General features: G+C 38.8%; 5 protein-coding genes across 8 annotated transcripts; 2 read left to right on the top strand and 3 right to left on the bottom strand.

Annotated features, from left to right (window-relative positions):
- The first annotated feature begins 1,471 nt into the window (after positions 1 to 1,471).
- On the top strand, positions 1,472 to 6,873 carry LOC130695835 (Y+L amino acid transporter 2-like). Of its 4 annotated transcripts, none has more exons than XR_009421060.1 (15): positions 1,472 to 1,702; positions 2,072 to 2,225; positions 2,292 to 2,405; positions 2,695 to 2,852; positions 2,916 to 2,990; positions 3,062 to 3,089; positions 3,161 to 3,286; positions 4,156 to 4,294; positions 4,574 to 4,697; positions 4,816 to 4,919; positions 4,989 to 5,160; positions 5,313 to 5,472; positions 5,565 to 5,657; positions 5,994 to 6,249; positions 6,449 to 6,873. XR_009421060.1 is itself a non-coding variant. In XM_057518901.2 (15 exons), exons 2-14 carry the CDS (start codon positions 2,102 to 2,104, stop codon positions 5,860 to 5,862), a joined length of 1,470 nt encoding a protein of 489 aa, XP_057374884.1. In that variant the 5' UTR covers positions 1,472 to 1,702; positions 2,072 to 2,101; the 3' UTR covers positions 5,863 to 5,886; positions 5,963 to 6,873. The 4 variants fall into 4 exon arrangements, 3 of the variants coding, with proteins under 3 accessions (XP_057374884.1, XP_057374883.1, XP_057374882.1); XM_057518901.2 differs by adding an exon at positions 5,810 to 5,886 and having other exon boundaries at positions 5,963 to 6,873; XM_057518900.1 differs by adding an exon at positions 5,810 to 5,886 and having other exon boundaries at positions 5,994 to 6,873.
- A 1,010-nt stretch (positions 6,874 to 7,883) lies between these two features.
- Positions 7,884 to 9,585, bottom strand: LOC130695841 (metallophosphoesterase 1-like). Its single transcript, XM_057518909.2, has 8 exons — positions 9,434 to 9,585; positions 9,170 to 9,350; positions 8,973 to 9,108; positions 8,744 to 8,910; positions 8,632 to 8,669; positions 8,433 to 8,555; positions 8,221 to 8,358; positions 7,884 to 8,159 (listed from the first exon to the last, which is right to left on the bottom strand). Exons 1-8 carry the CDS (start codon positions 9,521 to 9,523, stop codon positions 8,001 to 8,003), a joined length of 1,032 nt encoding a protein of 343 aa, XP_057374892.1. The 5' UTR covers positions 9,524 to 9,585; the 3' UTR covers positions 7,884 to 8,000.
- Positions 9,586 to 11,776: 2,191 nt separating this feature from the next.
- LOC130695823 (protein glass-like) lies at positions 11,777 to 15,668 on the bottom strand. Its single transcript, XM_057518883.2, has 2 exons — positions 15,249 to 15,668; positions 11,777 to 14,754 (listed from the first exon to the last, which is right to left on the bottom strand). The coding sequence occupies exon 2, from the start codon at positions 14,650 to 14,652 to the stop codon at positions 12,418 to 12,420; it is 2,235 nt and encodes a 744-aa protein (XP_057374866.1). The 5' UTR covers positions 14,653 to 14,754; positions 15,249 to 15,668; the 3' UTR covers positions 11,777 to 12,417.
- A 1,049-nt stretch (positions 15,669 to 16,717) lies between these two features.
- On the top strand, positions 16,718 to 18,590 carry LOC130695840 (renalase-like). The gene is made up of 9 exons (XM_059495214.1): positions 16,718 to 16,915; positions 17,001 to 17,106; positions 17,165 to 17,368; positions 17,442 to 17,548; positions 17,615 to 17,788; positions 17,847 to 17,944; positions 18,008 to 18,079; positions 18,140 to 18,372; positions 18,465 to 18,590. Exons 1-8 carry the CDS (start codon positions 16,771 to 16,773, stop codon positions 18,299 to 18,301), a joined length of 1,068 nt encoding a protein of 355 aa, XP_059351197.1. The 5' UTR covers positions 16,718 to 16,770; the 3' UTR covers positions 18,302 to 18,372; positions 18,465 to 18,590.
- Positions 18,378 to 20,026, bottom strand: LOC130695838 (pre-mRNA-splicing factor RBM22-like). The gene is made up of 5 exons (XM_057518906.2): positions 19,914 to 20,026; positions 19,784 to 19,837; positions 19,451 to 19,714; positions 18,874 to 19,389; positions 18,378 to 18,817 (listed from the first exon to the last, which is right to left on the bottom strand). Exons 1-5 carry the CDS (start codon positions 19,965 to 19,967, stop codon positions 18,461 to 18,463), a joined length of 1,245 nt encoding a protein of 414 aa, XP_057374889.1. The 5' UTR covers positions 19,968 to 20,026; the 3' UTR covers positions 18,378 to 18,460.
- Between the last annotated feature and the right edge of the window lie 3,281 nt (positions 20,027 to 23,307).

Here is a 23,307-nt window from a genome sequence, read left to right on the forward strand (position 1 = left end):
AACAAATTAAGTTAAACACTTCAGACAAGTTTTTATTCCATTGCAAGAAATCTTACAGATATGTCGTATTGTCTAGTATGGGGCATCGAAGAGAAATGTTGGATCAAATATAGGAGACAAGGCTATTGAATAAGCATAACCAGTTCCCTTTTGGTCTAGGCCAACTCTATACCGTATTTCGATTCGAAAGTCATATTACAATCCTTCATTATAATTACTCTCCGTAATGCCAAATAAAGCGATGCACCTCGCCTTTCTTGTCAATGCACATACTTTTGTTGCAATGCATTTCTTGGAATTACAGCAAAGAAAAAGATTGATTATGTTTTTTTGGGTTGGGCAGGAAGTTGCAGTCAAGAATTTTGTTGTTGAGGGTTAATCAGCAAAGACATCAAGGTTCCCCCTTCCTTTCGGACTTTACGAGGAAATTCGAGGCCGGTAATGGATGTCTTTTTAAATGGTGGTTGATTGGCTGGACCAATTCTATAATGATTTACCTATGACCACCTGCCAACTGTTTGTCCTTTTACTGTATCGTTCGGTGAAGTGTTTCATAAGTAGAACTTTGAATAGCAGTTTCATACAGCCGGCAGAGTTTGCCGTCAGGAATATGCAACTCGTCCAACTATGTGATCTGATTTCCGTTCGCATAGTTACTGTGGGAGTTCTCCTTTAAGCACGTTCTTCAAATAAAATTCGCTAGTCAAACCGGCCACGGTACTTTTATATTTTGTGTGTATGTTCTTATTTTTTAGAACAAAAACAAACAGATGGAACAGTTACACCACCTCAATAAAAAACAAACAAAGGCATTCATAACAACAACTGTTTGAAATAAACACGAATATTGAATTTAAATTTTTTTAAAACCACTTTTTGATATTTTTTTGCAATTTATTCTTAGTTTTTTTTAAGGAAATTTTTCAATAAAAGGTAAGCCACGAATTAACCCTATTTACAAACCACCGTTTAATGTATCCTCAGTTTCTATGTTTAGACTTCCGCGAAATTAGTCATTGACTACTAATTCAGGTAAACTTAGCTTCAGAGCTGCCATCTTCTGGATATCCTAGCACGATCGAAAGAAATATACAGAAGTCTTTGCAGCATGAGTTATCTAGCGGTAAAATAAGCAAACAGTTGTGTATTGAAATCATACTGGATACGAGAGTCGAAAAGAATCTCAAATTCGTGACCGACAGAATAGTTATAGATTATAAGCTGACACCATGAAATTGCATCAGGAAGTGTGTTTAAATTTACCGATTTCAAATTAAATTATTTAAAATTTAAAATTTGAGGCATTTTTGTTATGGCGCCCCTACCCTGTGGTTAAGGAAAGGCAACTTTCCACAAACTATCGCTAGGGGGGTCTGTTACCGTTTCACCACAACAGCAATTACGATGTTTTACCTCTTAAAGTATTCCACAGCGTGCTTCATTCGTGAGCTCGTGCGTCGTGACGTGTTGAGTTCGTGTTCGCTCGTACTCGTTTCAACAGCAGGTCTTTGAGCTCCAGGTTGTCGTTGGTAAAGTACAATCAGGCGTGTGAATCCAGTTCTTTTGTCTGTGTATTGTTAGATGCAGTTAAACGACAAAGTGCAATTCGTTTTTCTGCATTCAAAAATAACCTAGAGTACTATTACGAAGTTCGAAGTACAAAGACGCACTGGCTGGAACTGCATCGTTACAAAAGGATACGGTAACTATCATTCTTGAATACTGCCGTTTTCAATATGTTCGAAAATACTGCTTTCAAATTTCCGCTATTAACAGAATCGAATTATAGTCTCATAAGTATTAAACAGGCATTCATCGTCGTGATACGTGCTATGCCTTAGTTTTTTGTACGTTCAACAACGTGTAGTGGGCGTATATGGTAGATGCAATACCATTAAATAGAAATTAAAAGCAAATGCCTTGATTACAGAACTATTTTGATGTAATGTTTTGCTTGTTTTAATGCATCACCCAAACCATGATTTGAGCTTTAGTGTCCATGTGTTTATGTAGAAAAATGAAACAAGTACAGCTACTATTCCTCTTATGATCAACTTGCATTTCTATTCAGACATATTGAAGACAATACTTGCAAAAACAAATGGGGGAAAAAATAGAACCGAAATACGATGAAGTACCCCAAAATGAAGAAAATGCAGGCAAGGACAAAGAAGAAACGGAAGGAGGCGCCGTCCGGTTGCAAGCCAAGATGAGTCTTCTAAACGGTAATATCTGTATTATTTTTCAATTGGTTTCCCTGTAAAAAACAAAACAAATTAATGCATTCAAAGGTGTAACCGTTATCGTTGGCAGTATAATCGGTTCCGGAATTTTCATCTCCCCGACCGGTGTTTTAGTTCAAAGTGGAAGCGTGAATCTTGCATTGATCGTTTGGGTTGTATCGGGTAAGATATTGTTATCTTTATTTAACTAATAATATGGATGTTGCAAACCAACAACGGAAGCAGTAATATCTGCTGTGGCAGCTACTATTTTCTTTGATAATAGATCATTCTTCATAAGTTGATTGGCTTTGTCAGGCAGTACGGCTCAACCCTACTGCCTGGCGAAGGTTGGTCAACTCATGATTTTGTATATGCCACGTAGGCAGAAAAAAAGTATATATAGAGGAAAACAGCTAGAATTAAAACAACTTGTAGCTGATACTATATCTCATTTTCACTTCACACGAAGGTATCTTCTCGATGATTGGAGCCTACTGCTACGCCGAATTGGGTTGTATGATTAAGAAGTCTGGTGCCGATTACGCTTACATTATGGAAACATTTGGCCCATTTTTGGCATTCATCCGCCTTTGGGTAGAATGCATGATTGTGAGACCGTGCTCACAGGTTTGATATTTTTAATTTCTATATTTTCTGCAGAATCATTAACAGAATTTTTGGTTTGCCTAGGCCATCGTGGCATTGACCTTTTCAATCTATATTTTGACACCCTTTTTCCCAGAGTGCAGTCCGCCAACAGAATCGGTAAGTTCTTAAAGACAAAGTAAGAAACAATAATATAACGCCTGCTGATTGATTACTGTTTCTCATGTTAGGTTCGACTATTAGCAGCTGCTTGCATTTGTAACTAATTAGTTTGCTAATCGGTTTGTAAGTTTACCATCATCACTCAATCAGTTACATCCATCATTTAGGTATTCTAACATTCATTAACTGCTGGGATGTGAAATGGTCAACTTTTGTGCAAGATACGTTCACGTACGCTAAACTCGTGGCACTGTTCATTATTATTGGAACTGGAGCCTACCAACTCTGCACCGGTACAATTGTTCAGTTCTTAAATAAGACTAGTAGTAATGGTGTGTCGGATAGAAAAGAACAGACGCGCAGCGTTATCGATCTGTTTGCTGACAATAGTCGCATGGGAACAATTAATGTGCGCAACTGTCAAATCTGTATGGTTCGCTCTGCGTTTCTAATTCCACAACGATTGCACCCACTATGTCAATCTAGTCATTAGATATCCCGTTAAAAAAATTATTTTTAGAGACTTTCAAAATTTTCCATCATAGTTCTCTACATCCTCTAAAGCGGATCGTGCATGTCCGCTATGTTAAATTAGTTCGTCTGTGAATGTACTATTGTTAATGAAATTCTATTGAGTCTCTAAAAGCGGAGGGTGGTAGGATTTTTTTTTTTTTTTTTTTAAGTAAAGTTTGAGTACGGTATGCGAATCCCAGAATGTGGCCGTGCGATAGCGGACTCTTTTCAGAGGCTCCACAAGGGCGTGAACCTATCAACATTCAATAACTGCCAGCAATAAGTCATCGTCCGCTTCCTTATCGCCGTTGTGCATTTGGACACGACTTGTGCAAAACTTTATGGTTGAGCCTTATTTTTTTACATTACATTTAAGCAGTTTTTCCGCGATAAAGCCTTATGAGGGAGACCCTGTGCTCCTCCCGCCTTCTCTCTCTGTTTTTATTATTGATTTTCCGAGACACATGTGTATTGTGTTTCATATGCTACCGCCACCTGCCGCTTCCTCTGTGATTTACCTAAACGTAAAAAAGCTAATTTCAGACATAGATTAGCTATTTATGTTATGTCGAGTAGGCTATGAAGAAATGATTTATCATTCTGTACAAAGTACATGCATAATTTAACAAGGACATTACTCTTTCTACAGGCCACACTGAATACTTTACGTTTGAAAACACGGAAACCGATTTTACGAAGATTTCCCTGGCATTCTATTCCGGATTATTTGCCTACAACGGTTGGAATTATCTTAATTTCGTTATTGAAGAACTCCAAGATCCAGTCAGGTATTATATGTTACATTATACTTTTTTGGTTTACGCATGCAACCTCGGGTAAAATGTGTCGCTTCGTATCTTCTCCGCATTCTGATCGGATAACTAAAGGATTTCCTGTGTTTATGGTTCTCAAAGCCCTTGACACACTTGATAATCTGAAAGGTTTTTTTTTAAATTGAATTTTCCGCCAAGCCTTTTGTTGCGCAATGGGAAAACCGAGGAAATGGCGACGTTCACTTGAGATTACAGTAAATTGTAATTTTGATTAACCCAATTATTTTATTGTAGGAATCTTCCACGAGCCATTGCCATTTCTCTCATCACGGTCACGGTTACCTACGTCCTTACAAATGTGGCTTTCTACACGACCCTATCTCCACTTGAAGTACGAGGATCAACCGCCGTTGCCGTGGTAAAATAATTATATCATGTTTTTTAATTTCTTTCTATACCTTTAACCAATTTCGTTGATTTCAATCGTTACGAGCGTTGTTTTCTGTTATAACATATTTTTGTTTTGGTGTGTACAGACATTTGCGGAACGTCTGTACGGTCCCATGGCGTGGATTATTCCCGTGTTTGTGGCAATGTCTACGTTTGGAGCTGTCAATGGAATATTATTGACCTCTTCCAGGTACGAATGATTTAATATTTGTAGTATCATATGCTTTAATGTTTACCACCATATTATTGTTGTTTAAAGGTTGTTCTACGCCGGAGCCTGTGAAAAGCAAATGCCAGAAATTCTCACCATGATTCAGATTTCACGATTGACGCCCACTCCAGCTGTTCTTTGCATAGCATTGCTTTCGCTCTTATATTTGATGTCCGACAATGTTTACAGTCTCATCAATTACGTTGGATTCGCAACATGGGTTCGTAACATCTTAGTGAAATTGTTTTACATAAAGCCAATAATGAACTTGGGCCATACTTTGCGATCCAATTTCTGTATCCTAAGATTACATAGAGCATAGACTTCTGTTTTGGAGGCGCTAATAGTAATTAATGTTTTAATTGTACATAGTTAAGCATAGGTTTAGCAGTGGTTTGCGTTCCATACCTACGGTGGAAACGGCCTGATTTGGAACGTCCGATTCGAGTTAATCTCATTTTTCCTATCATTTACATCATCGCAACAATCTTCATCACGGTTGTGCCGTGTATTGCTTCTCCATTAGATACGGGTAAGATATTTTTACGGACGGGCAGGACATTTTTATTACTATTTTAGCATGAACTAATTGATTAATCCTGATGTTTATTGTTTCTGTTACAGGACGCGGAGCGTTAATGATATTAACGGGCGTCCCAGTTTACTTTATATTCATTTACTGGAAAAACAAGCCACCATGTATCCGTAGGGCACTGTGTAAGCAATCTTTTCTTTTATTATTCTCTTTTTTATTCTTAATTTTTTATTCGAAGTTTTGCGTGTTTTTTTTTATGTAATCTAATTTAATTGCTCTAGCTTCTTTTTTAATTTTTGGTTTTCATCATTATTTTATTCTTTTGTTGATGTAGCCTTGTTTACTGTCACTCTCCAGAAGGTGATGGTTGTGGTCAGCCCCGAATGATTTATGTGTTGGACCCTTTGTTGAGTAGGTGTTATCATTTTTAGCGTTTCGTTTTATTTTCTACCACTCAATTTTTTAATACTGTTTTCGCATGTTCCAGTATACCTCATAATTTCTCATTTTATTTACAGTTGCCTTTACAGTCTTCATGCAGAAGATTATGGTTGTCGTTGGAGCTGAAGAGCCGACCCGGGTGTAAAGCAGCACTCTTACCGTTGGTTCTGGGTTTTGTTATCCTTCCCTTTGCTTTAATTGTAGTTGGTGTTTTAATTTCAAATGTTCCTAATTTTTGGGCTTCTTTGCCGAGAAAACAATTACGCCAGGTTGATCTCTTGTTCGAAGCAAAATCGTCGGTGAGTCTCACAGTAGGATCGTTTTCGATCTGTCGTAATTGACACCCCTCTCGGGATGGTAGAAAAAAAAATCTCTTGTTCTTCGGTTCGCAGTTCATATCTTGGATCACTAACCAAGGTTGTTATCTAAACTAGCAAATGTTGTTCATCACATTAAGCTCATCACCCCTTCCCCGTATGCCTAAAAAAAAAAAAAAAAAAAGACTGCACTGGAATTAAGCTTTTTAACTCAGCTTTGCCCTCTGTACCGCACATTAGCACCCCTCACCCAGTCCTGTATTGGCGTATAGCAAATTTTAGCCCGAAAAATTTTTCCTTAAATTTGCACGGTGTAACACGAGCTGGGACCCCTACACCTTTAAGTGCCGCGGAGCGTAACAAAGCAGAGGCCTTTGAATAATTTGATTCCATTTGTAACGTTGCTCTCTTAAGTTCGGAATCTCTCTAACCTTCTTTACAAATGCATTTATTTCCTTTCAAGCACATGGCATAAAGATCGTCCAGTCCAAAGAATAAGTATTCCGTGTTCAGGTATGTTCGCATGACAAGTAGATGCAATGGCTTACTTTTCAGTCAGTGGGATAGAAAAATGTACCTCTTTGAAGTAAAACTTCATGTATTGTTGAGAAAAAGAACAGGAAAAAGAAAAGAAACCAATGATTTGCATTTCGTTAATGAAGGAAAACACGAGTTGCTATGTTCGTTTTCTATTTGAAGTTGGGAAAAAAACGAATTCTATTCGAAACGATTAGTAGATGTAATATATAGCGTAAATATTTTGGTTTTGAAGCCAAAAACAAAAATTTATTAGTTGTTTGCCTAATTTAATTTTTCGTCTTGACTAATTATTTATTATTTTGTTGTTACTTTATTATTATTTATTATATATTAATTATTATATGTTATTTATTTAATTAATTAATTGCTCTTCATTAAGAAAAATTGTTGTACGCAAAGTGCCGTTGTAGATTAAGCGTCCCTCCCATAACCTTTTGAGTTTAGAAACTGAGGCAGATTTTCGTCATATCCAGCGGGTTAAGGGGAGTTCAGATCTCAAATAAGTGTCAAACGTTCTCACACGTCTGTGTCTAAGTGGTATAACGTTCAGTGATTTCCAGTTTCCTTGTTAACGCCCAATATCTTGTGTGATTAGAAACATAACCGTTAACCAAGCACTGGTTGCACGCTGACCGATGACAATGTGCAACAGTTCTTCCGATCGGAAATTTGGTTCCGTCAGTGTTTAACTGTCTGATGTTTTAGGAATACGCTATGATGTTACAAATATGTATGTTTCCCCCAATACAATTCGTGGCTTCGTGTCCAGAATGGATTTGCGTTTCCCCTCTCCATCACGCCCAAAGTCACACTACACTTCCCCAAAATCACACCGTAATTCTTACTCTTCAAAAATGTGTTTAAAAAAAGTGCGACGCACGTAGTGAGTCGAGTAACATGCCAATGGCGGATGTCTGTATGCCATCATAGTAAGATGGTATCTTAGTTGATTCGGTGGCCGCAGGGCGTATGTAGACACCAGTGTCTTGGTAATAAAATCCACCGGATGACTTTATTTTATGGTGACCGTGTCGCATCGACAATAAATGGTCAACGTTTAGGATTTCTTTTTTGTTTTTCCAAAGCAGTAATGTTACATTTTTATATAGGAGGTAATTCTATTTTATAGATTGCTGCACACATTCATTCTATAAAGTATTCTGCAATAAATACCAAACATTGGTAATGGAAAAACAGAAACATTTCGGGAACCGGCAACAGATACAATCACAACATTTTGATGTGTCTCATTCGATATCGACGGAGGCAAAGATGCAGACTGGTTACAATCAAAACCAAAAGTGATATCGTGTACACTCTGATAACGGTTGATTCTTGAGGCATAAAGCACTTAAACACTGCATATTGTTCTGGAGAAATTGTAACCTAGAACCATTTCAAGTAACAGATTAAATTACGGCATTCTATTTTCTATATTTTTTCATACCAAAAGGTAGCTCGGATTATTGCGATTACGCCAACTAAAAGATGGAACTGAAAACTCTGTCACACCATTGTGATTATAAACACAACTATGGTGAGTATGACCAGAGAAAACGACCCGTGGCTTCAGGCTTTTCAACAACTAATTTGGGAAAAGACAAATGAAAAATGGCCATTAAATAGAATACGAAGCAATAACCATTATACCTTCTATACCCAAATCGATGAAGTTCTGGAAAGGCAGTCTAATTTCGGACGAAATTTTGTGTGCTTTTCCTCGTCTGGTGCAGAATCTTCGCCTTCACAAACCGCGTCAGATTTTCTAAATAGAGGGAAATGCTTAAAGGAAATGTGTACTTGTTTTTAATGCAAATGCATATATTTGAGACATGGAATTATCTTTAAATAATAATACCTGGAGTAGGATTGGTTTTTCATTATTTTTGAGACTTGCTGGTATGAAAAAAACAATGATAGACATAAGTGCCCAATGTTAATTAAAAGAAAATATTGTTGTCTTTCAGTACATGCTATGGAATTTATCCTTTTCTCAGCTTCTTTACAGATACTGCATCCATCTCCTTCCATTGCCATGCTATTAATTGTAACAAAGGTAATGCCTCCTAATCTGAGCATGTCAGAGGAAGACAGGTTGAATGTTTTATAGAATCTGTTGAGCTTGATTTCATCCATCCTACAAGACAATATGTAAAATTGATTTTTCCTTTGTCAGCCATGAATGAGAATGTGTTTTACATGTAATGGAATCCAACATCATGATTTCCTACTAAAACACGATGAGGACTGTTGACAGGAAACACATGCTTGAATCTCTCTACATAATCTTCATATTGCTTTTGATTTGCCCATTTGCCTTCATCAAAGATATCACCTGGTATAAAAGAAAAGATTCAAAAAACATTTCTACATGAAGTATAAGTTGAAAAGAATACCAAGAAAGAATGCTACATCAGGGGAATGGAGTGTATTTGCAGCCAACCAACTCATAGACATCTGCCACTCCCTTCTCAACTTATCAAACCAATGACCTCGGTAAGGTCCTAAAAGATGAGTATCAGCTAATATTAAAGCTCGTAGACTTTGATTGCTCTGTGGCAATTTTGGCCAATCACACTGTCGAAATTTTAAAAATCCAGATAAGTTTAATTGTCTATGACATGAGGGTAAGGGGGTGTAAATTAAGACGTGAAACTTACAGAACTCTGCACGAAAAAGTAAATTAAATATTCGCAGAAAAAGAAGACGAGACCCGGGAAAAATATCACGAGGAGAAAGTAACGATTCATGTTTTGATTTTCTATATGGCAATTCGTTTTACTCAAAATAAAAAAATAAAAAATATTGGTCTTTTTTCTGTTTTACGGCTATCGTCATCTACCGGTCACATTTTTAGTTAATTCTCTACATACACTCCCCGAATATTTATGCTGTATAGCGCTATAGCTGTAGTGTACTGGCGCGCTAGCATTGCGTCAAATATTCGGTTTATTTCAAAAACGATTAACTTTGTAAAAAAACAGCAATTTCCCCGGAATTAGCATTGAATTTTGAGTATATCCTGTGATATTCAACCAATTCCGATAAGTATCAGTTTTTGCAGAAAAAAATTTTAAGCCCGACTTTTCTCGGTCGGGCTTAAAAAAATTTCTGAATGAAATGATGGCGTAGAGAATTAAATTGAAAGTGACCGGTAGATGGCGACAGTAGAAAAAACAATATTAATTTTTTTGGGGGGGTAGAACGGACTGCCATACAGATGGCACTGCATCCGTAAAAAAAAAATACTCGCCGCTAGTTTGATTTTTGGCATGATGTGAAAATGTGGAATTGCAATCGACCTTGGAAAACCAAGAGGGGTTTCATCTGACGACCCCTGAAGGCTGAATGTTTTTCCGGCCAATCTACGGCCTGAGAAACACAACACAAAGAGTATAATTAAAACAACAGCAACCATCTCCCCAGAAAAACAGAACGATTTAATGCAATGCAATAAATCAAAGAGGGGAAGACATGCAATAAAAAAGAAGCATCCATGTGTTGTAAAGAAATGAAAAAAAAAAAAACAGTTTGTAGTTGAGGCGAATGTGGAGAGATTCCGGTCGCCGATGAAAGACAAACAGTGCATCGTCTATCACAACGTTTTCCGAAAAAGTAATGTCGCCATTAGATGAAATTGTCTCTCGGTAAATACGAATAAATTACTATTCATGTGTTTATCGAAATTCCTTTCTAGATAGCAAAGATCGAGACGAAATTCCCAACAACTGGGTCAGCTACCCTGCAGTTCGAAACATCAATATTTTTGCGTTTCTGGGGAGGAGGGATGAGGGTGTTATGAGAATTGTGTGAATTTCAAATGAGCTAGAAGATGAATAATTTTTTTGTTTTTCCAAAGAAGAGGATCATTGTTTATTCCTAACAAGTTCTCAAAGGAATGTTTTCGCCAAAAAATCGTGCAGACAAATGCCCACGGCTAAAATGGCCGCCCTTCTTTTTTTTTCCACCCCCTCTGAAAAAAAAAAGAATTTTTCCTCTGTGATTTTTTTTTCCTTTTATTTTTCAAACTATCTCGTTTTCCATTCTTCCAACACCGCCTTTTCCCTCTTCTCTTGTGTACAACCCTTCATCCGATTCTCTCATCACCTGACCATTCGTTTGTTTGCCATTTGCACCCTACATCCCCTCAAGGCCGTTTTCTACCCTCTTTTCTCTTTTTTTACGGGGCCTAGCTATTTGGACATTGGTCAGCCGTCCAGGTGGAAAATTTAAAGGGGGTGGTAGAAGAAAAACAACTTCCACCCTACATATTCAATCACCTGCTGACATTCCCTCTCTCTTTTCCTCGATATATGTGTATTCCCTAAACTCTCTTGATAAAAATTGCTTCAACTTGGCCCACCCCTCCCCCTCTATTTCCTATCGATACAGGGTTGTAAAAAAAAAAAAAAAAGAAAACCCTGCAGAGAGGGAGAGAAAGACATAGACGTATCCGACAAAAAGAAATACTAGTTTTCTATTTTATTCCTCCTCTTCATGGCAGACTTGTGTCGGGGCTTTAAAAATATAAAAAAACGCCGCTCATTTGTGTAAAAAAAAAAAAAAAAAAATGCCGAAATAAAACGAGGGGGGAGAGAAGGGAAAAAAGTCGAAATTAAGCTCTTTTTCCGAGAAAAATAAATGTCTAACTGAAATGAGAGGGTATATATGCTCAAATGTCAGAGGCGAACAAAATTTACTGCGATTCCACACACACACAAGTTCCTTACATAGCTTTTGTTTTTATCTCATCGGGTGATGACGGAAATGAAAAGGGCCAATAAAACTAAATGGGAGAAAAAAAATCATATTATTTGTTATGTTGCACGTCGCGATATCAAACATTAAGAATAAAAACAAGGAGAGGTAGTTGTTTAAAAAGAAAACACATCAATTATATTGGTGATGAATTGCGCTTTTCAATAAAAAAAAATGGTGACAGTGGAACGCGTGCGCACATACAAATCGGGAGAAGTACGATCGAATCACGTAAACAATTCATCAAAAAGGCAACGTCTTTCTATTTCATCGGCATGGGTTGAAGAAAATGACACTGTCGATAATGGCATCGAAAAATCTTGGAATGAGGTAGTAGTCACATTTTAAATATTCGTGAACATGCAAGAAGCACAACCCTCTTGGCACACACAAATATGGAAACAATGGCCGCGCACCTACACAATGGCTCCATTCTGCTGTTGGCCAAGATAAATTCATTTTTGTAGTTAAAAAAAAAGAAAAAAAAATTGGGCAAATGAGGTAGAAATGTCGAAATGGATTTGCGCCACGTCTTTCGAACAAGGTCAAGTGCTGCGCAATATAGCCCACCTGTAATTTCGTTTTTCTTTACACAACAATCAACAAATTCATCGAAACAACTGATCTAGCTACACTCCCGATTTCAAGTGGCTATTCAAACAAATGTTTTCCTCCAACTCACATATTGGCAAATGATAAGCACAACCATTTCATGATAAAAAAAAAGGGGGGGGGCAAAAGAATTTCTTTCGGTAAAAATCGGAAATATTATTTTGATTGGCGCTGCGAGGGAACTAAAAAAATAAGAAGACACACAAGACAACGAAAGAAATAAGGTCAAAAGTGGTTATTAAAATGAATGTTTTGTTTAAAAAAAAAAGTGTGTTTATGATGCAGATGCCGGTGGATGGGAATGCAGGGCGTTGCGTCTCGTATGAGTCTGGACGTGTTTGACCATATGATCCTTCCGGATGAATCCTTTATTGCAAACTTGGCACATGAATGGTTTTTGGCCAGTGTGGAGACACATGTGCCTCCTCAAGTCCGTCTTGTGATTGAATTGTTTAGGACATAACGGACATTTGTACGGTTTGTCTCCTGCATGTTTCTGCTGATGTTGATCAAATAATTCCGCATTTGGAAATCGTTTGCCACACATGTGACATTTAAAAGGCTTGTCACCTTTGTGAAAAGTATTATTGTGCTGAGTTAGGTAACACACGCGATTAAACGCTTTGTCACATTGAGTGCATTTGAAACTTCCAACCGAAGCCGTTCCGCCATTGTCGGCCACAACAGCGCGGGACTTGACGGCCCCTCCATTCGTCTTGTTCATTGCTGGCATAACAATGTTAGCTGATCTTTCCGGCTCTTCAGCATCACTCATGTCTAAATCAGCGTCTTCACTGCCGACTGGCGAATCATCGCTTCCACCTGCGCTGCAATCAGATTCGTTGGATTTGATCATAAAAGCGTCTGAATCGATCGAATTGAATTCGACGCCATTGCTGCCAATTTTATTGTGTTCCATTATTGTGTTGTTGTTGTTCATAAACGGTTGTTCGTGATGGTAATGTTGTTGCATGATTCCGCGGGACGAGGCTGTTGGCCCCACCCCCAGCTGCTGAACGTTGGCGTTGCTGCTAGGGGGCGGGGCAATGGAGTTTGGGGGATAGCCCATTGTGTTGGATTGAGGGTAGATGTGTTGTTGTTGTTGTTGCTGTTGAGCATGCTGGGGATATGGTGATGAATAGCCCGAATGGCTAACAGGAGGAGGGCAGTAATAAGGTAAATGACCACCTGGCGGCGGTGGACCTGAAGAGCCAGCCGTCATCATTCCCGACCCGGATGGATTACCAGGTCCCGAATAAGGCAAACGGTATGCATCCATTGCAGAATTATTGAGTTGTTGTTGCTGAGGTGGGTAGTTACTGATGTTCGACTGAAGTGGTGCAGCGCCATTCTGAATCAGTTGCTGATGATGGATTAAGGGAGGCGGTGCTTGCTGCGAAGGTGGCCGGTAATCCCCGTTTCCAGGTGATGATGGAATGATCTTAGGACTGGTGTTGAGAGATGGTCTCGGTACGGGCATATCGTCCATCGTTTTCTCATCCGACCCAGCTGGACTGTTGATAGTAGGTGTTCCAGTACTCCTACTGGACGGTGTGGTCGACCGGCGACCCTCACCTGCAGCCGTCGTTCCATTCGAATTCCCTCCGGATGCTTTAATGGCGTTCTTGTGAAGCGTAGTGTTGTAATGGCGTTTAAGATGGCCGCTGGATGTAAACCATTTGTTACAAGCTTCACAGTTGTAAGTCTTGGGACGACGAGCCTCTGAACCTCCCCCGTGATTTCCTCCCCCTACAGCAGGTGGCCCATTGGCTGGTGGTTTCCATCCAGGGGCGGATTTCGCCACCGGGGCGCTGTTGGGCGTTGTATTGTTGCCGTTCGTTGTGTTGACAGTCATAGGAGGCAAATCGTAAGTTGGAAATGGATTAGGTCGATATTCATGCGGATGTGGAGCAGCTAATGACGGAAGTGGCGGTGTAGGAGTCATCCAGCCCATTGATGATGAATTCGAACCGACTGATGTTGCTGGAGTGTATGGAGGCGTAGGAGCCAGAGCCCCGCCGGTATGATGATGATGCTGATGAGGGGGAACAGGTGGTAAACCCATAACAGTTCCAGGCGGTTGATACACGTGAACTTTATGAGAATCCAAATCGAGAATCTCTGCAGTTTCATTGCCTCCATTCAGCTCCGTTTTGATGTTCGATGGTGGCGGATAAACGTCGGCAAACGGAGCGAAATGATGTTGAGTTTGGATATGATCTGCTTGTTGTTGTTCGAAAACCAATCCATTTTGATTATCGCATGGACCAGAGAATCCGTTCCTAAAATGGCCGTTATCGGCTGCATTGGGACCCACAATCGATTGATCACCAGCTGGCAAATAAGGATGAAATCGACGGGCTGCGCTTGCAGAATGAAAGTCTTCAGCTGGTGGTAGTAAATTGCTGGTGGCGCAATATGCAGTGGCTTGACTGACGAATGCTGATGTGTCATACGAGGCCGGTGTATGATATCGGTAGGCCTCTGCTGTCCCGTTGGAGTATTCCATGGCACGGGTTCTCAATACGAGTTCTTGTTAAATTAGACTAAAGACATTCAGCCAACTATCCCGTTTCTCAATGACATCCAATTGGCATGATTAAACCACCTTCTTTTTGAAAGTAAAAAAATAAAATGAAAATCTAAATTAGGAACACAGACAGCAAGGGCAATCTAAATTTAGAAAACGAGAAAATGCATTGCCAGATAAATCGATATTTTACATCGACTAGGTTTTAAAATACATTTCTTTTTCTGAAATAACATTTTCATGAGGAAGCTCATGATTTTGATTCATAGTCGGCTGTAATAGCTTTTTGAAATCTTGTTAATTTACGACAATAATGAAAAAAAAAAGGGACGTTTTTAAGTATACATTTCCAAAAATGGCTCTGGTGCACAAAAGAAATAGTTTCCCATCCGTTTCGAAAGTTTCCACCCGTTCAAAATGCCCTCAAGGAACAAAATGGCAGACATCCCTCCTCCCCCCTATTGCCTTAATATCTCTCGGTAAAGAAAATCTGTCAATCGATTCAAAGGAAATTGTATCTCTCAAAAACAAAATAGTTTTCCTTTGTTTTATTTATTATTATTATTTTTACTTACTCAGACGCCGTAAGAATAAAATATGAATGACGTCGGGTGGGGTTTCCCTTATGAAATTTCGCACTTATTCAATCAGTAGCCAGTGGGACATGATTCACACTGGATTGGCTCGTAACTAGTGGCTGAGTGGGATTTCCCTCACACAACACATCACACACACACCCCACAAGATCAACGTGTTCGGGAAAGACCCAGTGATACAAAAACAGGTTTCACTTTTTTTTTTTCCCTCCTTTTTTTTTTTTTAATATCAAAATCCCCACACCACGTGGGTCTGACTCGGCGATCGACGGGCCAGTGCGTGTAGCGCGCGCGCGCGTTGTCTAGTAACGCACGAAGAGAAAAGGTGAGGAGCTTTCGACAGCTCACTTTCGAATAGTCGGCTCGAAAAAATCCAATCGGAAGAACTGAGGAAACATTCTTTGCCCCACAGTCTCTTGACTCTTCGACCTTCCTCGAATGGCCCAAAAAGGAGGAGGAGCACACAGTAAAAGCTCCGAAAAACAAGCCCGAGGCCTCTTCCATTTTCCCTTCACACACCTTTCCGTCGACAGCGAAACGCGAGTCAAAGAGGAGAGCTGATAACCGTGTGTCCTCGAAAAATGTATTTAAATCTTTAACCCGATTCATTTTGGACTCAATTTCGCCATCACTGTTAATTCAGTTTCGGTGTTTTGGCATTGACATTAGCCAAAATCTCTTGATTTCGTGCGAGACTCGCTTTTATTTCACAATCCCGTTGCAAGGTTTAGTAGTTTACAAAACAAGTCGTTTCTCCCTCCCCCTTGTCTATCAGCGCCATCTTTATTCCTCCCTTTCTCGTCCATTTTTTTTTCCTTTTATTTCTTATAATATAAATATGTGATTTCAGGCTCCAAGGCCACTTCTTTATGCCAAAATTCACGTGCGTCCATTAAAAACTCCCTAACGATAATTTACAACATTTTTTTTTATGCCCGCCGAAAGTCGCCCGTCGGTGTAGGAGTGATTTCTTTTTTCGATTCGGAACATTCACGGGATGAGTTGAAAAAATATTTCACCTCGAATTATACCGGATTCTGTCATAAAATTTCTTTTTTAAAAAAGGAACAAAACAACACGAAAAACTTGGTTATAACTGGCTGTCTTTCTCGCAACCGTGCCTGTGGAATTTGGCATTTTTCTAGACGGTCATAATTCTTCTTTTCATTTTAATTGGTAGAACACACAGTTCCAAAACATTTTCCATAATACGATTGTAAAATACTTTTTCTCCATTCTGATACCCAGACTCATTTCGCCGTTGGACCATGGGGCATTTCAAACCAATGTCCGGTATGACTGGCAATTTCCAAAAATCAGCCCAGCAACCTGATCGCAGTCATGGAAATCTTCGTCTAACCAATCCAGAGTCAAAGGTACAGCGTCCATCATAGTCCTATCAATGACGTTACGTGACTAACTGCATGTGGCAATGTCGCTTTATTCAGTGTTATTGTACCTCTTACAAACGTCTGCAGTTAGTATTATATAACTTCGTGATATGATTAGCACTAAAATGCCTAAAATATTGATCGCTGGTAGTGGAATTACAGGAAGTTTAGTGGCAGCCTCACTACTCCAGCAAGCAAAAGAAAATGTTGCTAATCAATTACAACTATCTATCTGGGAAAAAGCCAAAGGCACTGGTAATTTATGTTTCCAGTTTTTTTAAATTATATTTTTAATGCCATAACGCCAACTGAATTGTACATTGTATGCACGGAATTTTAGGTGGTCGCATGTCTACCAGTCGAAGTCCTCACAACAGCTCATGTGTCGCTGATTTGGGAGCTCAGTACATAACATGCAAACCTTATTATGCCCAAGAACACAGCAAGCAAGTTTTTATCATGAAAAAATCATACAAATACTAATTTGGTGGATTTTTTTTCTAGAGAATATGAAGAGCTATTGTCCAAAGGAGTTTTAGAGCCATTAAAGATTAGCATCAATAATTGTCATGAGCATGAACCAGGAACGAAGCATTATGTTGCACCAAATGGAATGAGTTCAATTGCCAAATACTTTATTAGCCAATCTGGATGTCAACCGGAATTTGAACACCACATTTCTACAATTACTAAAGAGGATAATAAATGGTGTAACAAAAACTTCATAGCACATTAAGTTTCAATAAATGTATAACACTCTTTCTATTGTGTAATACAACAGGTCTGTGTCAACTCTTCAAGGAAAAGTGGAACTATTTGATGCAATTGTATTGACAATCCCTGTTCCCCAAGTTCTGCAGTTAAAGGGCACAGTAGCAGAAATTCTTGGTAAGCAGATTGTATTCTATTGGTTTGGTTATTTATAACATAACTCTTTTGTGTTTTGATTTTTAGAAAATAATCAAGAAATGAAAACAAAACTTTCAACTGTAGAATACAGTTCCCGTTACGCCGTTGGGTTGTATTATGATCAAGGTGCCGAGCTGAATTTACCGTTTAAGGCATCCTACTTGAAGGATGATCCCGTATTTCGTTATATCGCAGTTGACAATCTAAGACGAAATCGTCGTAGGTATATATTATCTTACCTGAGATGTGTTAAATTTAATACCATACTGTATTTCAGCTGAGCTTCCAACTTCGGTGGTATTCCACACGTCAGTCCCGTTTGGTTTGAAACACGTCGAGTTGAGTATTCCTGAAGCCGAACCTATTTTAAAAGAGGTACAATTCAGTGTAATTTTTTAAAATGTAATTGACTAAAAGTTTTGAATTATATTTGTGAAGGCTATACAGCGATCGTTTCCAGGTTTACCTGAACCGAAAGCATTTAAATGCCAAAAGTGGAGATACTCTCAGGTTTTCGTGAGCATATTTCATTTCTGCCTGGCATTCGTATTTATAGTTTAATTCATTTAGGTAACGAAATCGTACGAAGATCAGCCAGGTGTATTGGAGCTCGCCCAAGAGCCGCCTTTACTAGTCGGAGGGGACGGATTTACCCATTCGAACTTAGATGGTTGTATCTCGTCAGCCAGAAAGGTAGTCCAGCATCTTGTGTCTAAAACAGCCATGCTTTAACAGCACACTACCTTTCATATAACATAACTGTAAATTTCGAACCTTACAGAAGTATTAAATTAAAAGATACGGTAAGAACTTTATCGGGACATTTTAAGTTCCAAAACGGAAATACAAAATACAGACAAATGTATCAAAATTCCGAAACAATCTGCCTCTTTAGGTTTGTCTCGTCTTGTTAATCGCTCCAAGACGGGTCGGATCTTGAGAAGGATAGTGAATGCCAGATTGACCCTCGACAAGAAAACTTGGAAGTTCGGGCTGATTAGGCGTAGGGTTAGGTGGTGGAGGAGCCATTAATGGATAGGTAGGTGGCGCATATTGTGGATAAGGAGATGGGAACGCACTAGTTGTGGGAGTTAAATTGAAAAAATTATGCTCCAGTTCTTCTGGGTGAGGCAAAGCCCGTGGCAGCCCGGGCACAGGTTCGAAACGAGCACCAGCTTCGGTGTTTGTCGTTCCAGGTATATTCTGCTTACCTTGAGATTTACCCCAGCGTATGACAAGACGGCGATTCTAATTATAAATCACTATAAATTAAGAATACCAAAGGGAAAATTTTTTTTTTGTACCTGTATAATTAATTTATTGAAGGTTCCTTCGGCAGCTAGCTCTGCAGCTGAACGCGTAACATACGTAACGAACGCACATTGCTGTCGCGAAACGATGGTGATGGAACGAATTTCTCCATATTGATAAAAATGATCACGCAGTTCTTTTTCTAGCATCTTCTCGCCAATGTTACCCACATACAATGTGGTAATAGACTTGTCTTCGGGAGGGTCTAAACGAGGAAGCGTGGCCGCTCGACGCATTAGTTTTTCTGCCACGGGATCATTTGTGCCATAATAACGATCTTTGATATTCTGATCTGCTAATGGATCATCTGGATCTGTTGGTTTTTCGTGACGGTAAGGACATTCCTCTCCTCTTTTACATTCTCCTTTCACCCAGAAAGAGCAAATGTGAGGTAAGTTCCTTCTGTAATAAGGTGCTGTGCGGGCCAGCTTCATCAGGAGATCTGAAGGAGGGTGACTTTTCCCTGGACCACCTGCAGCACCAGGGACACCATGGTCAGTTGCAGACAACTGTTGAGAAAAAATATTAGCAAAATCTTCAGTTACTGACTAAAATTGGGGTTTAGTTTACCTGTTTTTCTGCATTTTGAATAAAATATTCCTTGTTCACATCAGATTTAGCAATGTTGTCCTTGATGTTAAGGGCCTGGTCTCTGACTTGAATAGGAAGTCCATATTCAAGATCTAGTAAACATGTCTGACAAACATTCTTCAATTTTGCACATGTCTGACAAATTTCTGTTTTCTTGAAGCGCATACGTGCACCAGGGCACCATCGGAAAGTTGTAAAAGGTCTGACACAGATCTTGCATTCACTACCAAACTTTTCTTTCATCTAAGAGGCGATAAATAAGACTGTCGTTAGTCCATATAAAGCAATAACCACAATGCTACTTTTGATTACCATCCGTACGTAGGGGTTGTCACCCAGACATGTGGGACAAAGAATCGGAAACTCCTATAACACACACATGTAATATTTTTTTCTCTAATTAAAATTTGCTTTAAAAGTTAAATCTAAAAGTTCTCTTTACCGAGTCTTCCCAACTTGTTCGTCCATAAGTGTTTGATGATTTCGACAGCGCCATTTTAAAAGCTCATTAAACTCGATGGCTAGCAGTAGCACTACGAGTGGTTTGATAGTTGGTAACCATGGGTTTTTGAAGATGGCGTTTTTAAGGCATTTTCCTATCGTGAGATGGCAGCACATTGAAGATCATTAAGTTGAAGGCCGCGCGCACTATCCTCCAAACGAGGTGCACACGGTAACGGAATAGGGATGGGCACATCGTCAATCCCGTGGTTTTGAATCATTTATCGGGTCATTTTGGTTACCTTACAATGTTAATGCAGCAACGTTAGCAGCATGTTAGCACGTTCTATACCAAGAAGTGCTGTATTACGTAGCCTACTACCGGAAGGTACTGGCCCCAAGCTGAAAGAATTCAGAATTTCAGGCAATCGGGGCCGAGATCTAACAGTGCCAGACTACCGCTACCACTTTTTCTTTCTCGAAAATATGATGGCTGATCTCTTTGCACCACCCAACTGAATTTGGGGGGAAAGGAGGCCAGGTAAAGAACAGAGAAAGAAGGAACCATCTCCAATGGCCATTTCTTTGGGTATGTTCCATAAAGTGTAATACTTAAAGTAAGAAAAGTTAAAGTAATTCAGGTGAGTGATGCATAAAAGCATCAGCCACCACTTGTGTGAAGTAATTTTTGAACCATCATGTGTGATGTCTAGAAACCAAATTGTTAAAAGTTCCCCCGTGATTTTGGCAACACTAACAAAACATCCAAAACTCCTTTTGTCAGGAGAGGTAAATTGTGATGCTGGGATGATTATTATTGTGCACCAATAATCATTTATTAACATATTTCAGTAATCAAAGAAGATTTACTTTTAATAATTTTTAATTTTGGTATTATAAGTCAGTCATAAGCAGTTACACTTTTACAGCTTCAATTGCCAAGTTTAAGCTTCTAGCAGATACTTAAACCTCAATTTTTTCCCAATGGCAGCACAAGAGGAAATTCATTTTTGACTTCCAGCCTTTGGCCATTCACAGCAGGAGTTGGAAGTAGCCTAATCTCTGATAGCAATCTAACAAATCATAGCATAATTTTTCCCATTGGTTATTAACAATTATCATTCAGAAAGCATAAAGTAAAGCATTAAAAGTTACCCATTTACATATTGCCTTCTATTTTTCAATTCAGGCTATTGAAGAAAAGGGGGGACAAAAATTGAGAGTACAAACGTGATAATTTTGTTTACACTGCAAACTTCAACGTACAGGAGCCTTATCTTTCACATTGCAATAAGAAAGGAAAGAAAAATAGCTCATTCCAGCACCATGGTACCGAACATGAACTTCTCCAGACTTCTCTTTACTGACTAATGACTTTTTTTTGGCCCCAAATTGTATCGAAGCAATTAATGTTGCAACGTAATCTGAGCTCCTGCGAGATAGCGGTTGCCAAACCAGGTGGAGAACGAATTTAATTCTAGAGAAGAGGTTAGACGTCGGTTGGTTTTTAGTTAGCCTTTGGATTCGGACAATCCAATGACACTTCTGACATTGCGTTTTCAATTTTGGCAAGGTAAACGTTGATTTTTATCCACAACTCAGTGCCCCAAATCAATGTCGCCCATCAAACGTACAAGTAAGTAGAATCAAATTAAAGATTCGATTGATGACTTCCGAAGCGATAATGGCACTTAGTAGAAGAAGCAATTAGAATCTTTGATGCTGAATTGAAGCCTGTTGTTTGTGTCTTTCAGGTGTTTCATTTGTTTTCTTCGGTTCACATTGCGAAAGTAGTATATTTGGTGGAATACGTGCAACTCTAACAATGTTGGAGATCCATCTTGTCATAGGTTTCTGAAAACTGAATTAACAGGTTCATGTTAATTAGTCCGTTTATTTGTATGCTTAATATTTATTTGTAGGAATATTAGGGAATTCAAAGAGCATTTCATAGATGCCATGGCCCGAACCAATAGGGAACTTAATTGCCCCTGGACAGAAATGAATAGTCTCAAAGGTAGTGTTGATAAATCTCTCAAAACTAAAAGTATTTTTGCTGTTTATTTAGTTATCTGTGGATGGAAATCTACATGACAGCTTAATGTGTAAGTATCCTGATATTTAATGGAACACATAGGGAAGAAAATAGTACAAAAGGGGTAATCTAGGTAAAATTTAAGGAGCTATTTCAAAATAAGTTCAACACGAAATTGAATGTATTTCGTGTAAGAGACTGACTAAAAAGTTCTACATGAAAGTTTTGAAATTCCTAAAACCAGTTCCTCTTTGGATAAATTCGAACAACCAACTAAATGGAGAATTATCAATGGAAAAGCCGTCAATGCAGGAAATGAGTTGAATGATGATCAAACATTTGTGACAGTAGTGCAAAACCCTAATGGAACATGGCCACAAAAGAAGTGATATTCAAAACTGTGGCCTTGGACGTACTATTTACAATGGGAACTCCACAAGCTACAATTCCCACTAAGTCTTTCACCGAATGCTGTAAACCATACCTTCTAAATACGACGTAATTTTTTCGTTTTAGCCTACGAATTTCTTTTTCTGGACTGTCAATGACACTGATTTACTTACCGAGTTTTACTCGTTTGATTTTTTGCTAGTGTTGATATTAACAATCTTATACACTTTTTCTTCCCCTACTAAACTACTAACAAATAACATAAAATTTTATTTTTTAGGTTAACAAAACTTGTATTTTGCAATTGGGGTTAACTTCAAATGCTAATGTAGAATTTGTAAGTTGTTATTGGTTACAAGAATTGTATAATAACGGATTCGAATTTCGTTCTGGAGCATGTTTTGATCTTCTTGGTTCGCCTCGTTTTTCTTCTATGTTAAATTGCTATGGATTTGAGACGATGCAGTCTAATGAATTTACCTCCTGTTTAGAACCAATTTAGTCATAATAGGAGAATGATTTGGACTTTGAAGATCTACTTGCGCTTTGCATGACTGCAAAGTAAGCAGCGGTCAAATCATTTGATCCGGTTGTTGTGTGAGGTAACAGAACTTTGGTAAACATAGAAAAAAGGCAGAACAGCAATTGATATCGAATTTACAGGAGCCAAAAGCAAAATGAAATTGGGACGTCACAGGATACAAAGGGATGTATACTATAAGCAGCACTTCAGTTGAATCAAGTGATGGAAAACGAGTAGCTGCTACCCTCATTTGTCCGATTTTACCCCTTACTAGACATCATTTTTTGGTCGGCGATCTTGACAGAGGAGATTCATGGCTTCGTCAAAATCACCGTTTTTAGGTAAGTAGCAATCGAAATTCGATGAATCTACTTGAACAGGAACTATTTTCAGGCTACGGTAGGTATCTTGACGAATATATAGCCTTTTTGTTTTTACCCTCAAGAA

Source organism: Daphnia carinata, chromosome 5 (genome assembly GCF_022539665.2).
Source record: "Daphnia carinata strain CSIRO-1 chromosome 5, CSIRO_AGI_Dcar_HiC_V3, whole genome shotgun sequence".
Taxonomy (NCBI): Eukaryota; Metazoa; Arthropoda; class Branchiopoda; order Diplostraca; family Daphniidae; genus Daphnia; species Daphnia carinata.